General features: G+C 42.4%; 1 protein-coding gene across 2 annotated transcripts in view; it reads right to left on the bottom strand.

The window, feature by feature from the left end:
- Window positions 1–1,573: 1,573 nt before the first annotated feature.
- Window positions 1,574–16,400, bottom strand: part of LOC138946242 (KRAB-A domain-containing protein 2-like) — an 18,719-nt gene continuing 3,892 nt past the window's right edge. The window contains exons 3-8 of one of the 2 annotated variants that reach the window (XM_070317780.1): window positions 14,531–14,707; window positions 12,169–12,409; window positions 11,270–11,434; window positions 8,301–8,426; window positions 5,810–5,890; window positions 1,574–2,253 (exon numbers count right to left, since the gene is read on the bottom strand). In XM_070317780.1, the coding sequence (XP_070173881.1) occupies window positions 2,159–2,253; window positions 5,810–5,890; window positions 8,301–8,426; window positions 11,270–11,434; window positions 12,169–12,409; window positions 14,531–14,707 (885 nt within the window). In that variant the 3' untranslated portion in view covers window positions 1,574–2,158. The remainder of the gene's footprint in view (window positions 2,254–5,809; window positions 5,891–8,300; window positions 8,427–11,269; window positions 11,435–12,168; window positions 12,410–14,530; window positions 14,708–16,400) is intronic. The other variant, XM_070317781.1, reaches the window with a different exon arrangement.

Below are 16,400 nucleotides of genomic sequence, written 5' to 3'. Positions count from 1 at the left end.
GTAAGCATGAATTGGCAAAACCCTTGGTAAACACTCGGTTAATTACAGGGTGACCAAAAAAAAAAGAGTACCCAAACAAAACGTCATAAATTGAACAAAAATAAAGCAATCTTCATACAATTTATTTACACACACAAGTAGCCTCTGCATGATTTGCACAGAAATTTTTAGCGTTCTAGCTTTTCTTTCAGGAAAGTTATGCTCATTCTACAGAACATGCTCCAAATGGCCTCCCCCGGATTTAAATCCCCCAGATTTCTATCTTTGGGGGTTCCTGAAAGACAACGTCTACAGGAACAACCTACAGACAATCACAGAACTCAAGAGAGCCATCACAACAACCATTCGCGGAATCTCGCAACAGGAGTGTGTGCGGGTGATTGATAACTTTGCGCTGCGAGTTCAAGTTTGCCTGCAGCGGCTACTTGTGTGTGTAAATAAATTTTATGAAGATTGCTTTATTTTTGTTCAATTTATGACGTTTTGTTTGGGTACTCTTTTTTTTGGGTCACCCTGTAAAACTCTCGTCAGCCTTCTTAGTCTTTCCTTTGTTTGTTTTGTTTGTTTTGGGTATGGTTGCTTTGTGTGTGTGCGTGTGTGTGTGTCTGCGCGCGCATGCTCGTGCATGCATTCAGGCAAAGAATAAGACATTTATTGTCAACTCCTCAATCTACAGAATACTTAAAGTCATTTATTTCATCTTTTGATTCAGCATAAAATAACAAACTAAACAGAAAACCGTAACTTGCAAAGCAGATAAAAAGTGTTCTACTCTAATGCAACTTCTCACTTACATGTACCTAAAGGCAGTTCTAGCTGAAAGCGCATTGTTAAGGCACTCCAGTCCCTTCTCCCCCCCCCCCCCCCCCCCCCTTTCTTTTTTTACATTTAGTCAAGTTTTAACATAGACGGGGAAACGAGACGAGGGTCGTGGTGTATGTGTGTGTGTCTGTGTGTGTAGAGCGATTCAGACCAAACTACTGGACTGATCTTCATGAAACTTGACATGAGAGTTCCTGGGTATAATATCCCCACACATTTTTTATTTTTATTTTTATTTTTATTTTTTTAAATGTCTTCGATGACGTCATATCCAGCTTTTTGTGATTGTTGAGGCAGCACTGTCACGCCCTAATTTTTTAACCAAATTGATTGAAATTTTGGTTAAGCAATGTTTGACTCAGTCTGGACTTTGATATTGCATTTCAGCTCAGAAGCTTAAAAATTAGTTCATTAGTTTGCTCATTGAAGTTGTCATTAAAATCAAATTTTCAGTTACAGATTAGAAAATGATCGCGTTGTATTCTTCATCTTCTCCTGAATTCAAAAATCTATAAATATGTCATGTTTACTCTAAAAATGTGCTCAGAATGGAAGAAAATAGGTCCAGTAAGTACTTCGGTCGCATGCTTCGCGAAGACGAGGGTGACTTGCCTCGGTCTTCGGTATGGTTAACCAAGACTATCTGAATGTAGTCTTGGCGATGATTGGTTTGTGGTGTTGATCTGGACTAAATGTTTTTATATCGCTTCACGCGACTTGTTTTTATTTTTTTCCAAAACTGTTATGTATACATATTCACACATTCATGTATTCACCTCTTTGTTTTCTACTAATGTGCTTGCTTCTCTTCAAACACCACGTTGGTGTATAAGAAGCACCGACACACAGAGTGTCTATGGAAAGGCAGTGTCACTCTGTATCTCCAGCGCAAAACAACAAAGGCTGAAGTCTGACCTTCAGTGTCTTCTCAGAACTTCAAGCGATGTATTCAACATTGTCATCTCTTTCAGAAGGCCACATTTCACTCTCTGAGAAGCTGGCAGTCCAAGTAAATCACAAGTTTCGCACAGAGACTCAAGACCCCTGCTTCGATCACTTCTGTGCTAGCAAAGCTGTCCAAACATACACAGTCCCCTGGGCCGAGGGGCACGAACCAAAAGTGGGTGCCACCCAAACAGGAGAACAAACCTTGGGGTCTGATTCGTTGAAATCACAACAAATGTCAATTTCAACCAATCCAACACCGCAGCTGGCTCCCAACCGGTTAGTAACTTTCTCGTGTATCCTAGCCCTGGAGCATATGACGTGTTTCCTCTGCAGGCAGCAACTGCCCCATATGCAATGAAACTGTGACCCATTTGTTTCAGTGCCAGCATCACGTTGTTGGTTTCTCGACATAGACTGTAGTGCGGGGCAGTTTCGTAGCTCCAACGGGTCGCGGAGATCTGTATGACGTGATGACAACCCCCGCTGCAAAGACAGAAAAACCATATCAGAGCATTGTGAATGTTCATAACAAAGAGACATGTTTCTGCCTTTATTTAAAGGAATATGGAGGCGGGGAAATAGCTCAGTCGGTAGCAGCATGGGTTCGACCCCCACGTTGGGCGGGGAAATAGCTCAGTGGGTAGCGGCATGGGTTCGACCCCCATGTTGGGTGAGGGATTTATTTCCCAGAGTCAACTTTAAGCAGAATTACCTCGATTCAATTCTTCAAATGTTAAACGCTTTGGTTAGGTAATCAGGTGTGGGATTTTCTTCAGAACAAAACCGGAAATCCTCCTCATCTACAGCGTGCCGGGGCATCCCCCACCGCCTCCCCCCCCCCCCCCCCTCCCCTTTCCCAAAAATGTGTAAATGCTAGTTAATCTGAAAATGACTCATCAATCAGGATTTGTTCAGTCTGCATAATTTTACTCTAAAGCCTCCAGAAACATGAAATACCTTCCAAAAATGGTTCTGGGTGGTTTGAGATAATGGACGTTCAATATTCTTAGATATTGAAAAATAGATTGCTCCAGCTGAATTGGAAAGTTGTGTCCGCAGAGTATCGCAAATCCACGAAAAAGTCCCACCCCTGGTAGGTAATCTTTGCAGGATTTGAATTCTTTCCCTCCTACTTTTTTGCACCTGACACCATGCAGTGAAGCTTTCACGCATCTGCTACGTACATTACAGATTTTAGTGCCTTCATTTGCACAGGTTTGCGCCTTCGAGTCAAAAATTGACACGCACTGGAACTCTACTAAGAATATATATACATCCCAAGCTGCCTATGCTAGAGCCCACCCACAGCAGCTTATTTTTTATACCAAGATCGGCAAACAGGTTTTCTGTGAACCTACAACATCGCACAAGTACAAGTACAAGTAAGTAGGTTCAGTCTGCTGATGTTGAGTGTTACCAGTAGTAAGTAGGTTTAGTCTGCTGATGTTGAGTGTTACCTGTAGTAAGTAGGTTTAGTCTGCTGATGTTGAGTGTTACCTGTAGTAAGTAGGTTTAGTCTGCTGATGTTGAGTGTTACCAGTAGTAAGTAGGTTTAGTCTGCTGATGTTGAGTGCTACCAGTAGTAAGTAGGTTTAGTCTGCTGATGTTGAGTGTTACCTGTAGTAAGTAGGTTTAGTCTGCTGATGTTGAGTGCTACCAGTAGTAAGTAGGTTTAGTCTGCTGATGTTGAGTGCTACCAGTAGTAAGTAGGTTTAGTCTGCTGATGTTGAGTGCTACCAGTAGTAAGTAGGTTTAGTCTGCTGATGTTGAGTGTTACCAGTAATAAGTAGGTTTAGTCTGCTGATGTTGAGTGTTACCAGTAGTAAGTAGGTTTAGTCTGCTGATGTTGAGTGTTACCAGTAGTAAGTAGGTTTAGTCTGCTGATGTTGAGTGTTACCAGTAGTAAGTAGGTTTAGTCTGCTGATGTTGAGTGCTACCAGTAGTAAGTAGGTTTAGTCTGCTGATGTTGAGTGTTACCAGTAGTAAGTAGGTTTAGTCTGCTGATGTTGAGTGTTACCAGTAGTAAGTAGGTTTAGTCTGCTGATGTTGAGTGTTACCAGTAGTAAGTAGGTTTAGTCTGCTGATGTTGAGTGTGACCTGTAGTAAGTAGGTTTAGTGTGCTGATGTTGAGTGTTACCAGTAGTAAGTAGGTTTAGTCTGCTGATGTTGAGTGTTACCAGTAGTAAGTAGGTTTAGTCTGCTGATGTTGAGTGCTACCAGTAGTAAGTAGGTTTAGTCTGCTGATGTTGAGTGTTACCAGTAGTAAGTAGGTTTAGTCTGCTGATGTTGAGTGTTACCAGTAGTAAGTAGGTTTAGTCTGCTGATGTTGAGTGTTACCAGTAGTAAGTAGGTTTAGTCTGCTGATGTTGAGTGTTACCTGTAGTAAGTAGGTTTAGTCTGCTGATGTTGAGTGTTACCAGCAGTAAGTAGGTTTAGTCTGCTGATGTTGAGTGTTACCTGTAGTAAGTAGGTTTAGTCTGCTGATGTTGAGTGCTACCAGTAGTAAGTAGGTTTAGTCTGCTGATGTTGAGTGTTACCTGTAGTAAGTAGGTTTAGTCTGCTGATGTTGAGTGTTACCTGTAGTAAGTAGGTTTAGTCTGCTGATGTTGAGTGTGTCCAGTGCAGCCCCCCTTTTAAGACATCTACAAATCTGAACACGTTATGTTTTCAAAGGGAGGGAGTCATGAAAATGAGTTAATTTAGAGACTTAACTGAAAATCTGGACAACTGTACAGTGGAGCCCCCCTCTTAAGACACCCGAAGTTAAGACTCCCTTCCTCTTAACACTATTGTGACTAGCATTGCCACGGCGTTAACGTCTTGCCTGCCCAAGCTTGCCACCAAGAAACTTTTAAAAAAACAGTAACTGTAAAGACATCTGTCTAGCAAGCTTGAATTAAGTCCAATCACCACCAAATGTTGTGTACTAATTAAAAAATGGATGCCCAGTTCAGTCGTGCTATTTATAAGTTTGTCACGCGATTTGTTTTATCAAAGGGGGGTGAAAGGGGGATAATTTGTGTTTTTTAACGTTTTTTTGTGTGTGTTTTCTTTTCCACTGCTTTTTTAAAAGTTATTTTTTAACAGAAAGTATTATAAATAATGTTATAACCAAACAAGGTGTAAAACCTATGAATTAGCTGAAATATTGTTAACATTGTACACAGAAATAAGGAGACAGTACCAAGAAAAAAAAGGCAAATCACGCATTCACTCACAGCATCCTGACTTAAATGAAACAAAACTGTGACACTCACCAAATAATGTCCAGGTAATCCATATTGAATATAAGTCACATTTTCACAACAAAGTACCAATTGCACACCTATAAACATTTCCAAAAGGATTAAGAGGCTCCAGCCAGCCATTGTTATCAGTGCTGCCACGCCCCCTTGCACCTACACGATTCCGAGATACATGTGCGTCTAGCAGTACCACCCCTGCCACGTGTAGTTTGCCGACTCGTACTAGCAACAACAGGACTGTTTCTTCCTCACTATCACTGCTATTATCGCTTTCTTGAGGCGAAAACGACACGTCGGAATCATGATCTACAGGATCCTCAAGATCCAACATCCGGAGAATCTCCTCCCGTGACAAGGCTCGCCTTCGATTCAGTTTTTTTGTTCGAAAAAAACACGCAAATCTGCACTAATTTGATCAGGGCGGAAAAGGAAGTCACGTGTATCAAGAGAAACAACTCAATTTATTGCAAGCTTCAAAAACCGGGAAGCAATCACGAGTCGTGTACCTTGTATGACTGTTACTGAAAAATTCACATCCCGTCCATGGGCGTGTCAGCGCTGCTACTGATTTATTCACCTCCCGTCGCGAAAGTGTTAAGACCATATTTTCTCAGACTTTCTCTTCATAGCCTGTGTAAATGTACCATCATTTTAAGACTACCTCCTTTTGCAGACCTGATTTTCTCAGATTTTTCTAGGTCCTAAAATGGGGGTTCCACTGTAACTGAAAATATGGAAACTATAGTCTTAAATTAAAACAAGGGATTCCGTGTACGCGTTTCATAGCTGCTTACCGTTTGCATCATCAGGTTGTTTGTGTGTCCTCTTGGTAGCTTTCACCCTCAGTGCGGTCATCACTTTGCCTTTGGGGCCTGCTGGACACACAATATCTCTTTCCAAACACAGGAACATTCTGAACACTTCATGTCCCACATATGCTAAACATTTACGTTAATATTTGCGATCATCACTTTGCCTTTGGGGCCTGCTGGACACACCATATCTCTTTACAAACACAGGAACATTCTGAACACTTCATGTCCCACATATATTAGACATTTAGGTTAATATTTGCGGTCATCACTTTGCCTTTGGGGCCTGCTGGACACACAATATCTCTTTCCAAACACAGGAACATTCTGAACACTTCATGTCCCACATATGCTAAACATTTACGTTAACATTTTGTGGTCCTGCACTTTTGTACACACATAGACACTCCAAAGGATCTTGAATACGACCCCTCCCCTCCCCACAGTTAAGACAACCCACCCACCCCCACCCCCACCCCCTGAACAAAAGGACATAGCAACCATCAACATCCTCACTGATTGTTCTGCAGAGGTGGAATTGTTTGATGAAATTAATTCTGAATAGGAACAAGAGACTGCAGGTGAGAACAACAAGATAACAATAAAAATGTACTGACCAGTACCAGAAACACTTGACCAACAATAAAAATGTACTCACCAGTACCAGAAACACATGACAAACAATAAAAATGTACTCACCAGTACCAGAAACACTTGACAAACAATAAAAATGTACTCACCAGTACCAGAAACACTTGACAAACAATAAAAATGTACTCACCAGTACCAGAAACACTTGACTAAATATAAAAATGTACTGATCAGTACCAGAAACACTTGACCAACAATAAAAATGTACTGACCAGTAACAGAAACACTTGACTAACAATAAAAATGTACTCCCCAGTACCAGAAACACTTGACTAACAATAAAAATGTACTCCCCAGTACCTGAAACACTTGACCAACAATAAAAATGTACTCCCCAGTACCAGAAACACTTGAATAACAATAAAAATGTACTGACCAGTACCAGAAACACTTGACTAACAATAAAAATGTACTCCCCAGTACCAGAAACACTTGACTAACAATAAAAATGTACTCCCCAGTACCAGAAACACTTGACTAACAATAAAAACAGACCGGTTTCGAAAGACGATCGTCGAAACCAGTCTTTCTTTCTTTATTTGGTGTTTAACGTCGTTTTCAACCATTCAAGGTTATATCGCGACGGGGAAAGGGGGGAGATTCGATAGGGGAAAGGGGGGAGATGGGATAGAGCCACTTGTTAATTGTTTCTTGTTCACAAAAGCACTAATCAAAAAATTGCTCCAGGGGCTTGCAACGTAGTACAATATATAACCTTACTGGGAGAATGCAAGTTTCCAGTACAAAGGACTTAACATTTCTTACATACTGCTTGACTAAAATCTTTACAAACATTGACTATATTCTATACAAGAAACACTTAACAAGGGTAAAAGGAGAAACAGAACCGTTAGTCGCCTCTGGGTAGCATCGGGTAAATTCTTTCTCGTCCCAACCAATATGGGACTCCCCCTAACCCGCGGGGGGTATCGAAACCAGTCTGTTTTTATTCTTCGTCAAGTGTTTCGGGTACTGGTGAGTACATTTTTATCGTTATCTTGTTCTTGTTGAAATTAATTCTGTCAAATATCCCCACACTTCACAGAAAGAAGTTGTCTTTGTCCAAGAGGAGGGATGGTCTTACCCCATGGGAGAAAGCTGACCAGATCTGAGATGGTCTTACCCCATGGGAGAAACCTGACCAGATCTGAGATGGTCTTACCCCATGGGAGAAACCTGACCAGATCTGAGATGGTCTTACCCCATGGGAGAAACCTGACCAGATCTGAGATGGTCTTACCCCATGGGAGAAACCTGACCAGATCTGAGATGGTCTTACCCCATGGGAGAAACCTGACCAGATCTGAGATGGTCTTACCCCATGGGAGAAACCTGACCAGATCTGAGATGGTCTTACCCCATGGGAGAAACCTGACCAGATCTGAGATGGTCTTACCCCATGGGAGAAACCTGACCAGATCTGAGATGGTCTTACCCCATGGGAGAAACCTGACCAGATCTGAGATGGTCTTACCCCATGGGAGAAACCTGACCAGATCTGAGATGGTCTTACCCCATGGGAGAAACCTGACCAGATCTGAGATGGTCTTACCCCATGGGAGAAACCTGACCAGATCTGAGATGGTCTTACCCCATGGGAGAAACCTGACCAGATCTGAGATGGTCTTACCCCATGGGAGAAACCTGACCAGATCTGAGATGGTCTTACCCCATGGGAGAAACCTGACCAGATCTGAGATGGTCTTACCCCATGGGAGAAACCTGACCAGATCTGAGATGGTCTTACCCCATGGGAGAAACCTGACCAGATAGCGAGCCCAACTGCTTACACGGGAAGGACTGTGTCTTTCAAAGTACGAACCTTTCATTGCATAGTCGGAGATGCCTTCACTAGTTTCAGCTTGATCGGAGCCTGCTCCAGCGTGTTCAAACACCCGACTGTAGGGTGACTTTCTTGTTGTGTTGCTCACTTGATTGTTGATATCAACTTCAACAAAGCAGAAAAAATTGCAGATATATATTACCAGAAGTCCATCACAGGTTCAAAACTTCATGTTGCACTCTCCCTATTTAGCCCTGTTAGCTCCACCCCCACACGGATTGTCATATGTTCCCTTTTTTATCAGCATGTGACATCACTTCCTCTTGATTATTATCAGGAGATACCCCCTCATGTTAACGAGATGTAACAGAAACACACACGCATGGGTGCAACCTGGAAAATTCCAAAAACCGGCAAAAGTTGGGGTCCAGTTTTTTTAGTATTTAAAATGCCAAAAAAACCCTCTCCTGGAACAAAAACATCGGCAGCCGATGAAACCAAAAACCGGCTGCCGGCATGTAGCCGGCAGAGTTGCACCCATGCAGACGCACAAGCACGCACGCAAGCACACAATATCTGGCCAAGATCTCCAAGCTCTCTGCGCCAGAGGTAGAAGAAAGTGGCTCGTTGTTTAATGACAGCACTTAGTTTAACATTTCAGTTCACAGTCTTGTCACTCACTAATTTTTTTCAACTTCTGATTCGATCAATAATTTCTCAAACTCAAGAACTTTCCCAATCCCTAACAAATAAAAATTGACCAAACAGGCAACAGTTACACCACACACACAAACCTGAGAAATCTGTTGCAACTTAGACATGACATCCACAAACAAATCGACTGCCAAGATAAGTTGATTTTCTAAATAAGTCTTTGTCTGTCTTTCCACTATAGGGGTGTGTATAGGATTCGGTCGATGTGTTTGTTTGTTTGTTTGTGTGTTTGTGTTCGCATATAGATCTCAAGAATGAACGGACCGATCGTCACCAAACTTGGTGAACAGGTTCTATACATTCCTGAGACGGTCCTTACAAAACTTGGGACCAGTCAAACACACGGTTAGGGAGTTATTGGTGGATTAAGATTCTACAAGGACTTATAGAGGGACATATTAATGGTCAAAGGGAAATAACCTTCTCAGTTGGTGGCAGTGAGAATGGTAAGGACGGGGGTGTTTTTCCTACCTCGGAGGAATTTCTTGTTCTTTCTTTATTTGGTGTTTAACGTCGTTTTCAACCACGAAGGTTATATCGCGACGGGGGAAGGGGGGAGATGGGATAGAGCCACTTGTCAATTGTTTCTTGTTCACAAAAGCACTAATCAAAAATTTGCTCCAGGGGCTTGCAACGTAGTACAATATATTACCTTACTGGGAGAATGCAAGTTTCCAGTACAAAGGACTTAACATTTCTTACATACTGCTTGACTAAAATCTTTACAAAAATTGACTATATTCTATACAAGAAACACTTAACAAGGGTAAAAGGAGAAACAGAATCCGTTAGTCGCCTCTTACGACATGCTGGGGAGCATCAGGTAAATTCTTTCTCGTCCCAACCAATATGGGACTCCCCCCAACCAATATGGGACTCCCCCTAACCAATATGGGACTCCCCCTAACCAATATGGGACTCCCCCTAACCAACATGGGACTCCCCCTAACCAATATGGGACTCCCCCTAACCAACATGGGACTCCCCCTAACCAATATGGGACTCCCCCTAACCAACATGGGACTCCCCCTAACCAATATGGGACTCCCCCTAACCAATATGGGACTCCCCCTAACCAATATGGGACTCCCCCTAACCAACATGGGACTCCCCCTAACCAACATGGGACTCCCCCTAACCAACATGGGACTCCCCCTAACCAATATGGGACTCCCCCTAACCAACATGGGACTCCCCCTAACCAATATGGGACTCCCCCTAACCAACATGGGACTCCCCCTAACCAATATGGGACTCCCCCCAACCAATATGGGACTCCCCCTAACCAATATGGGACTCCCCCTAACCCGCAGGGTGTGTCTTTCCACTTGACTTAAGTTAAAAGACCACTGAGTCCAACATCAGTGAATGTAACATTTTGTTTTGTCATAAATTAACATTCCAATAATACTGTGGAACCCCCTTTTAAGATCTCCCTCCCTTTTAACCCCTTCACTGCCCAGCAGCATGTACTAGGTACGTGGTCATGTTTGGTTTGTCATACGCGTACTAGGTACGTGGCATTTACATCAGCACTTTTCAGGACATTTGTGAAAACTAAATGGGAGGTAACCACTGTCCAACTTCTTGTAGGGGTTTAAACACAGTTCTTTCCCATTGACCGTTCAGATAAGTTAGTACCACGTGGTAAAAACATTTTTACAAGTTTTTTTCCGATCTATAAGATTCAAAATGGCGGCCGAAAGTCAGACATCAACTCGTAGACCTGTTTTCAAATGATACAGTGTTCTGGAAGCTCTACAAGAAGTGATTTATGGATTACCACACAGAAGAATAAAATGTTATGGGCTGTAATGTGAGTACCTGATGTTTGACACCAGTTTTAGCTGTGTTTTCTGCGGTTTTACGTGCTGCAGTGTGTGTGTGAAAGTTTGGAAACTGTAATTTTTGACAAAAATGGTCATAATATCGATTTTTACTATAACAATCACAAACTAAGTCCAATGATCATGTTATCAGATAATAGCCAAGGGTGTAAGCAAACCACATGCCAAAGATCTAAGAGATATCTCAATAAATAATTGAGCAGTGAACAGATTAGTGAACCTACCGAAGAAAGCGAAATTTGCCCTGGCGCACAGCAATACCAAAATGCTGTTATACTGTGGCAGTGGGTTAAGACACTTTTCTCAGACTTTCTGTTCATAACCTTGGTAAATTTACCCCCATTCTAAGACTCCCTCCTTTTGAAGACCTGATTTTCTCAAGATTTTGTATGTCTTTAAAGGAGGTTCCACTGTATAAATTTCTTGTTTTGTGACTCGTTCACTTACACATGATCTTGCCCAGCCAGCCAGCCCAGGGTATAGGCCCTTCCACGTTCTCTTCAACAGCCCGGCTGTTGATCATGGCAATGAGCGTGTCTCGCCTCGCCTCCACGATTTCCCCAAGATGCATTAGGCCTGGTTTCGCCTGAGGAAGTACAGTTTTTTCTCCACCTGATAAAAATTAAAAAACAGATTGTCTGCTAATGTCCCAAAATTACCTCGCCGGCATTTTGCAAGCGAGATTCATCAACGATTTTGAGATAAGTTCATTATTTGTATTAAAAATTCAAAAAGAGATATGTATGACTGTTAACATTAGAAAATTACCTAACCAGCATTTTGCAAGCAAGATTCACCAACGATTTTGAAACAAGTTCATTATTCGTATTAAAAATTAAAAATGAGATAGACTGCAAATGTCCCAAAATCACCTCGCCAGCACTTTGCAAGCAAGATTCATCAACAATTTTGAAATAAGTTTATTATTCGTATCATAAGCGTTTGTCTGTCTGTCTGTCTACTTAAAACGACCACTGGGGCAAAGTACTGTAAATGTAAGGCCAAAAAAAAAAAATAGTCTGTTTACGGTAACCCGACCGACCCTATTTTTTTCGCGCGACCCTAGACTTTTTTTTGGCATTTGGGGGGGAAAAAAAATCTTGGTTTTTTTGCAAAATAACGTAAAAATATGGTTTTTTGGAGGAAAAAAAAAAAAATCCCGACCTACCGACCTATTTTTTTTGGCCTATGTTACCGTAAACAGACCTATTTTTTTTTTGGGCCTAACATTTGTTTTGTCAATACATGTAAAACGTTCAAATAACCTGCATTTAGAGCCCTTCCTTCCCAATGTTTAGTAGATCTTTAAATTTATTTAAGATTCTCTTTGTGAAAAGATACCTAACCTTTCCACTTCTCCAAACTAAGCCTGATGACCTCTTCAGCGAACTCCTTGCCATCGGGTGAATGAAGAAACTGCGGAGGCCCATAGTACGGGTAGACCGATGAGGCAAGACCGTAGGCGACATGCTCTGGCGAACAGCCAGTCATGGGGAAGAGGGTCATGAACTTTGTCCAGTGGTCCATGTAAAGACTGATGTGTGTGTACTCTCCATCTGGGTTTTGTGTCATGTCCAGCAAGTCAATCTGAAAAGACAATGACAATGACAATGACAATGACGAGGGTAATAGATTAAGCAGAGATCTGCTTTTTTAAATCCAGCCCTCGCCCTATAGAGGGAATAACTAAAGATAAACAAAACACTTTTACATTTTACATTTTACTGAAGTAAGAACGTACTAACCATAAATACACAAAATGCATCGCATAGAGGGAAATTGCGAGTCCATGTGTGTGAATCTAGCGGTATAGAGTAGATTTAAAACAACACAATGCTCTTAGCCATACATTGCATTTAAAAGGGAATCAATGAAACAAGCAATACATTGCATTAAGAGTGGGAGGAAGGGGATCAATGAGTCAGCCATTCAATCAGTCCATCAAAAAATGCACCAACAAACTAACACATATGTAGCCAAGTGCTAAACTGGCTACTAATTCGTTATAATGTTTTTATGTCATTCCTGTCTTGTGTAAGTTTTGCCCATCGCTTTATGTTTTGTGTAATGTCATTATCTGTTCTAAGTTAAATTTTGATATGCTCAGACACCTGGAGGTCGTAAACTCGCTCAGTCGGCTGTGTCCACTAGGGAACATAATATGTTTTCCTTTGACGTCAAGAGAGAGACGCCGGGGTACCTTGGTCCCCAGGTGGTCATTATGCAATGTGCCGCCAGCCGGTCTGGGTATCGTTGGACTCGGCGTTTTGTCAAGTGGGTGTCATTTCTTTTGACAGGGTAGATCATAGAAGATGCCAGGTGGCTTGGAGGTTTTAGTCTCTTACCTCCCTCCCCCCTTTCCTTGTCTTTTCTGACCAATGAGAAGTGATGTCAGTTTTGTTAGCTAACTCTTGATTGGTGGCTTTTGACGCCACCCATCCCCATGTACATGATAGCATTTGAGATTTTGGGAGAGAACTGAGAACTATCTCGGAGAGAGAGGACATACTTGTTTTTGTACTTTGTTATCATGGAGACATACTGATGTAGATTGCATTGTACTATTGGTGTGGCCTCCCGGCCTTCGGGCTGGGAGCTGGGTTGGTGAGAAGAGAAGAATAGAAAATAAAGAGAAATGTGAATCGACAGACATGGTTTTCCAGAGTTTCATGTTGCATCAAGTGATTCGTCGGTCTGTGCCAGTGAACTCTTGTCTATCATTCTCTACATGTGAGTGAAAGTCCATTACGAGAGCAAGTGATGTTCGTTCAGTGCAAGACACTAAAGAGGCACCCACATGGTGTACTCCTGAACTTCGGGGTTTACTTCTACTAGGTGACTACATTCAATCAATCAATCAATCAATCAATGAGGCTTATATCGCGCATATTCCGTGGGTACAGTTCTAGGCGCTCTGCAGTGATGCCGTGTGAGATGAAATTTTATACGGCCAGTAGATTGCAGCCATTTCGGCGCATATTTACCTTTCACGGCCTATTATTCCAAGTCACACGGGTATAGGTAGACAATTATTAACTGTGCCTAAGCAATTTTGCCAGGAAAGACCCTTTTGTCAATCGTGGGATCTTTAACGTGCACACCCAATGTAGTGTACACGGGGGGAGGGTTCGGACACCGAAGAAAGTCTGCACACAAAGTTGACTCTGAAATAAATTTCCGCGGAACCTGGGATCGAACTCACGCTGACAGCGGCCAACTGAATACAAATCCAGCGCGCTACCAACTGAGCTATATCCCCACCCAACTACTACATCAAGAGTCAACGATCAAATTTATCCACATCCTTCCACCCCATCACACATAAAAAAACAAAAAGACCAAAAATACTGTACTGTACTGTGTGAACAAAGAATACAAACATGTAATGGCGAAGTTTAAAGCCGAGGGTCTTCTACAGGCAACTCACAAAACGGAAAAAAGAATAAGACATACAATAGAGCAGAGAGAAGAACAAACAAACACACACAAACAAACACACACAAACATATGCACACACACACACACATGTACCCACACACACCCACCCACACCCACTCAAATTCTCCCGAGGCAGATCAAGTTTTTGTATAGGGTCAGGGTTAGGATTATTATGATCGTTTCATGATCTGATAAACAAAGGAAAGTGATCTATAAATTATCGTTTCATGTTTAAAATGAATAAAAGCCAGTCTCACTCGCACTGCTCACCTGGCAACGCCTGTTGAAGTCACGAGTGACGCACGGCAGTTTGACGACTCTCTCTCGACTGGCGGCAGTGGCCTTGGCCGTTCTCTGTCGCTGGCGGGTGTTGCTGTGGCACACCTTGCACAGGCTGACAAACGTGGACGCTGCCTCACGTGGGATTCCTCTGTAGTTCACTTCCAGCTAAAACAAAAAGAAATAGGCATGTCCTAGTCTATTAAGACCCCCAACTTTAAGACCTTCCCTTTCTCTTCATAACTTGTCTTCATTTATCTCTTTTTCAAGACTCCCTCCTTTTAATTGGCCAGAAAGCTTGCGAGCTAGATCCCCTGAATGTTGGAGAAGAGCAACGTTCCACGAAAATTCAGCAAAATTTAGTTTTCTCATTTTTTTACTGTGAAGGGTCAAAGTTCTAGGATTCGGAAGAAAAAAATAGGGTCAGTCAGGGATTCAGAAACATAACAAATTTTTCTTGACCTTATCTGCTGACCAAAGTTCCAGAGTTCTGGCTTCTAGCACAGCAGCTTGTACATTTAGCCACACAGTGTGAAAAAGAAAAGGGTTGATCTACTGCTAACACAAAGAGGCAGGAGGGTCATGAGCAAGGATGAGAAAACATAGATGAGTAATCCCAGCAAAGCTGGAAGGTATTCCACATACACTATATGCACATGAACTGACTTTGAGAAAAAATCATCTTCTTGCCAAGATATTTATAATAAGGAGGCTTTTTTTGTTGTTGCCAAACTACTATTACAGTTTGGAGAAGACGTTCACCAAAAATTGGAAATACAAACTAGCTTTAACATGGTGGGTGTCAACCAACTCTTCAACTTTTCATTCAATGATTCCCTAGGCTATAGTTGCTCTAATCAGGCAGAGTAGCGGCTAGCCACAATCTGCAATGATTCATGTGTAGCTGCTTCCCCTGACATCAAGTCTATATGCACAAACAGATGATCTGAAAATGGTTTGACACCAATGAAACCTCACATCATCTTCCCTGTGTGTGTGTGTCTCTCTCTCTCTCTCTCTCTCTCTCTCTCTCTCTCTCTCTCTCTCTCTCTCTCTCTCTCTCTCTCTCTCTCTCTCTCTCTCTCTCTCTCTCTCTCTCTCTCTCTCTCTCTCTCTCTCTCTCTCTCTCTCTCTCTCTCTCTCTCTCTCTCTCTCTCTCTCTCTCTCTCTCTCTCTCTCTCTCTCTCTCTCTCTCTCTCTCTCAGGCAAAGCCCAAAAGGGTGTGTCAGGTAGACCACACTCAGAGAGAGACAAGACAAGACAAAATCTTTATTATCGAGGGTAATAGATAAGCAAGAATATTGCTTTATTCTAGAGATAGAGAGAGAGAGAGAGAGAGAGTGTATGTGACTGTGTGTGTGTGTGTGTGTGTGTGTGTGTGTGTGTGTGTGTGTGTGTGTGTGTGTGTGTGTGTGTGTGTGTGCGCGCGCATGTGTGTGTGTGTGTGCGTGCGCGCATGTGTATGAGTTTGTTCCTGTGTACACGGCTGATTTGTGATGGAGACGGATGATTTGTCCTTTGCTGGGGGTATATATATATTTAGTGCTTTTCCTGGTGGACGACAATGCCAAAGGCATATGCACTTCTACTTAATTAATTAAGTAGATGTGCAACGCCAAGGCACTGCATACCCCAGCGAAAGACAAACCTCTCTCTCTCTCTCTCTCTCTCTCTCTCTCTCTCTCTCTCTCTCTCTCTCTCTCTCTCTCTCTCTCTCTCTCTCTCACTCTCTCTCAAACACACACACACGAACACACACACACACACACACACACACACACACACACACACACCCAAGTTACACACGTACACACGTACACACATACACACTCACTCACACGCACTCACTCACTCTCTCACA

The sequence above is a fragment of the Littorina saxatilis genome, linkage group LG13 (assembly GCF_037325665.1).
Source record: "Littorina saxatilis isolate snail1 linkage group LG13, US_GU_Lsax_2.0, whole genome shotgun sequence".
Taxonomy (NCBI): Eukaryota; Metazoa; Mollusca; class Gastropoda; order Littorinimorpha; family Littorinidae; genus Littorina; species Littorina saxatilis.
Note: the sequence above shows the minus strand (reverse complement) of the source record. Positions and strands in the feature narration are given on the sequence as shown.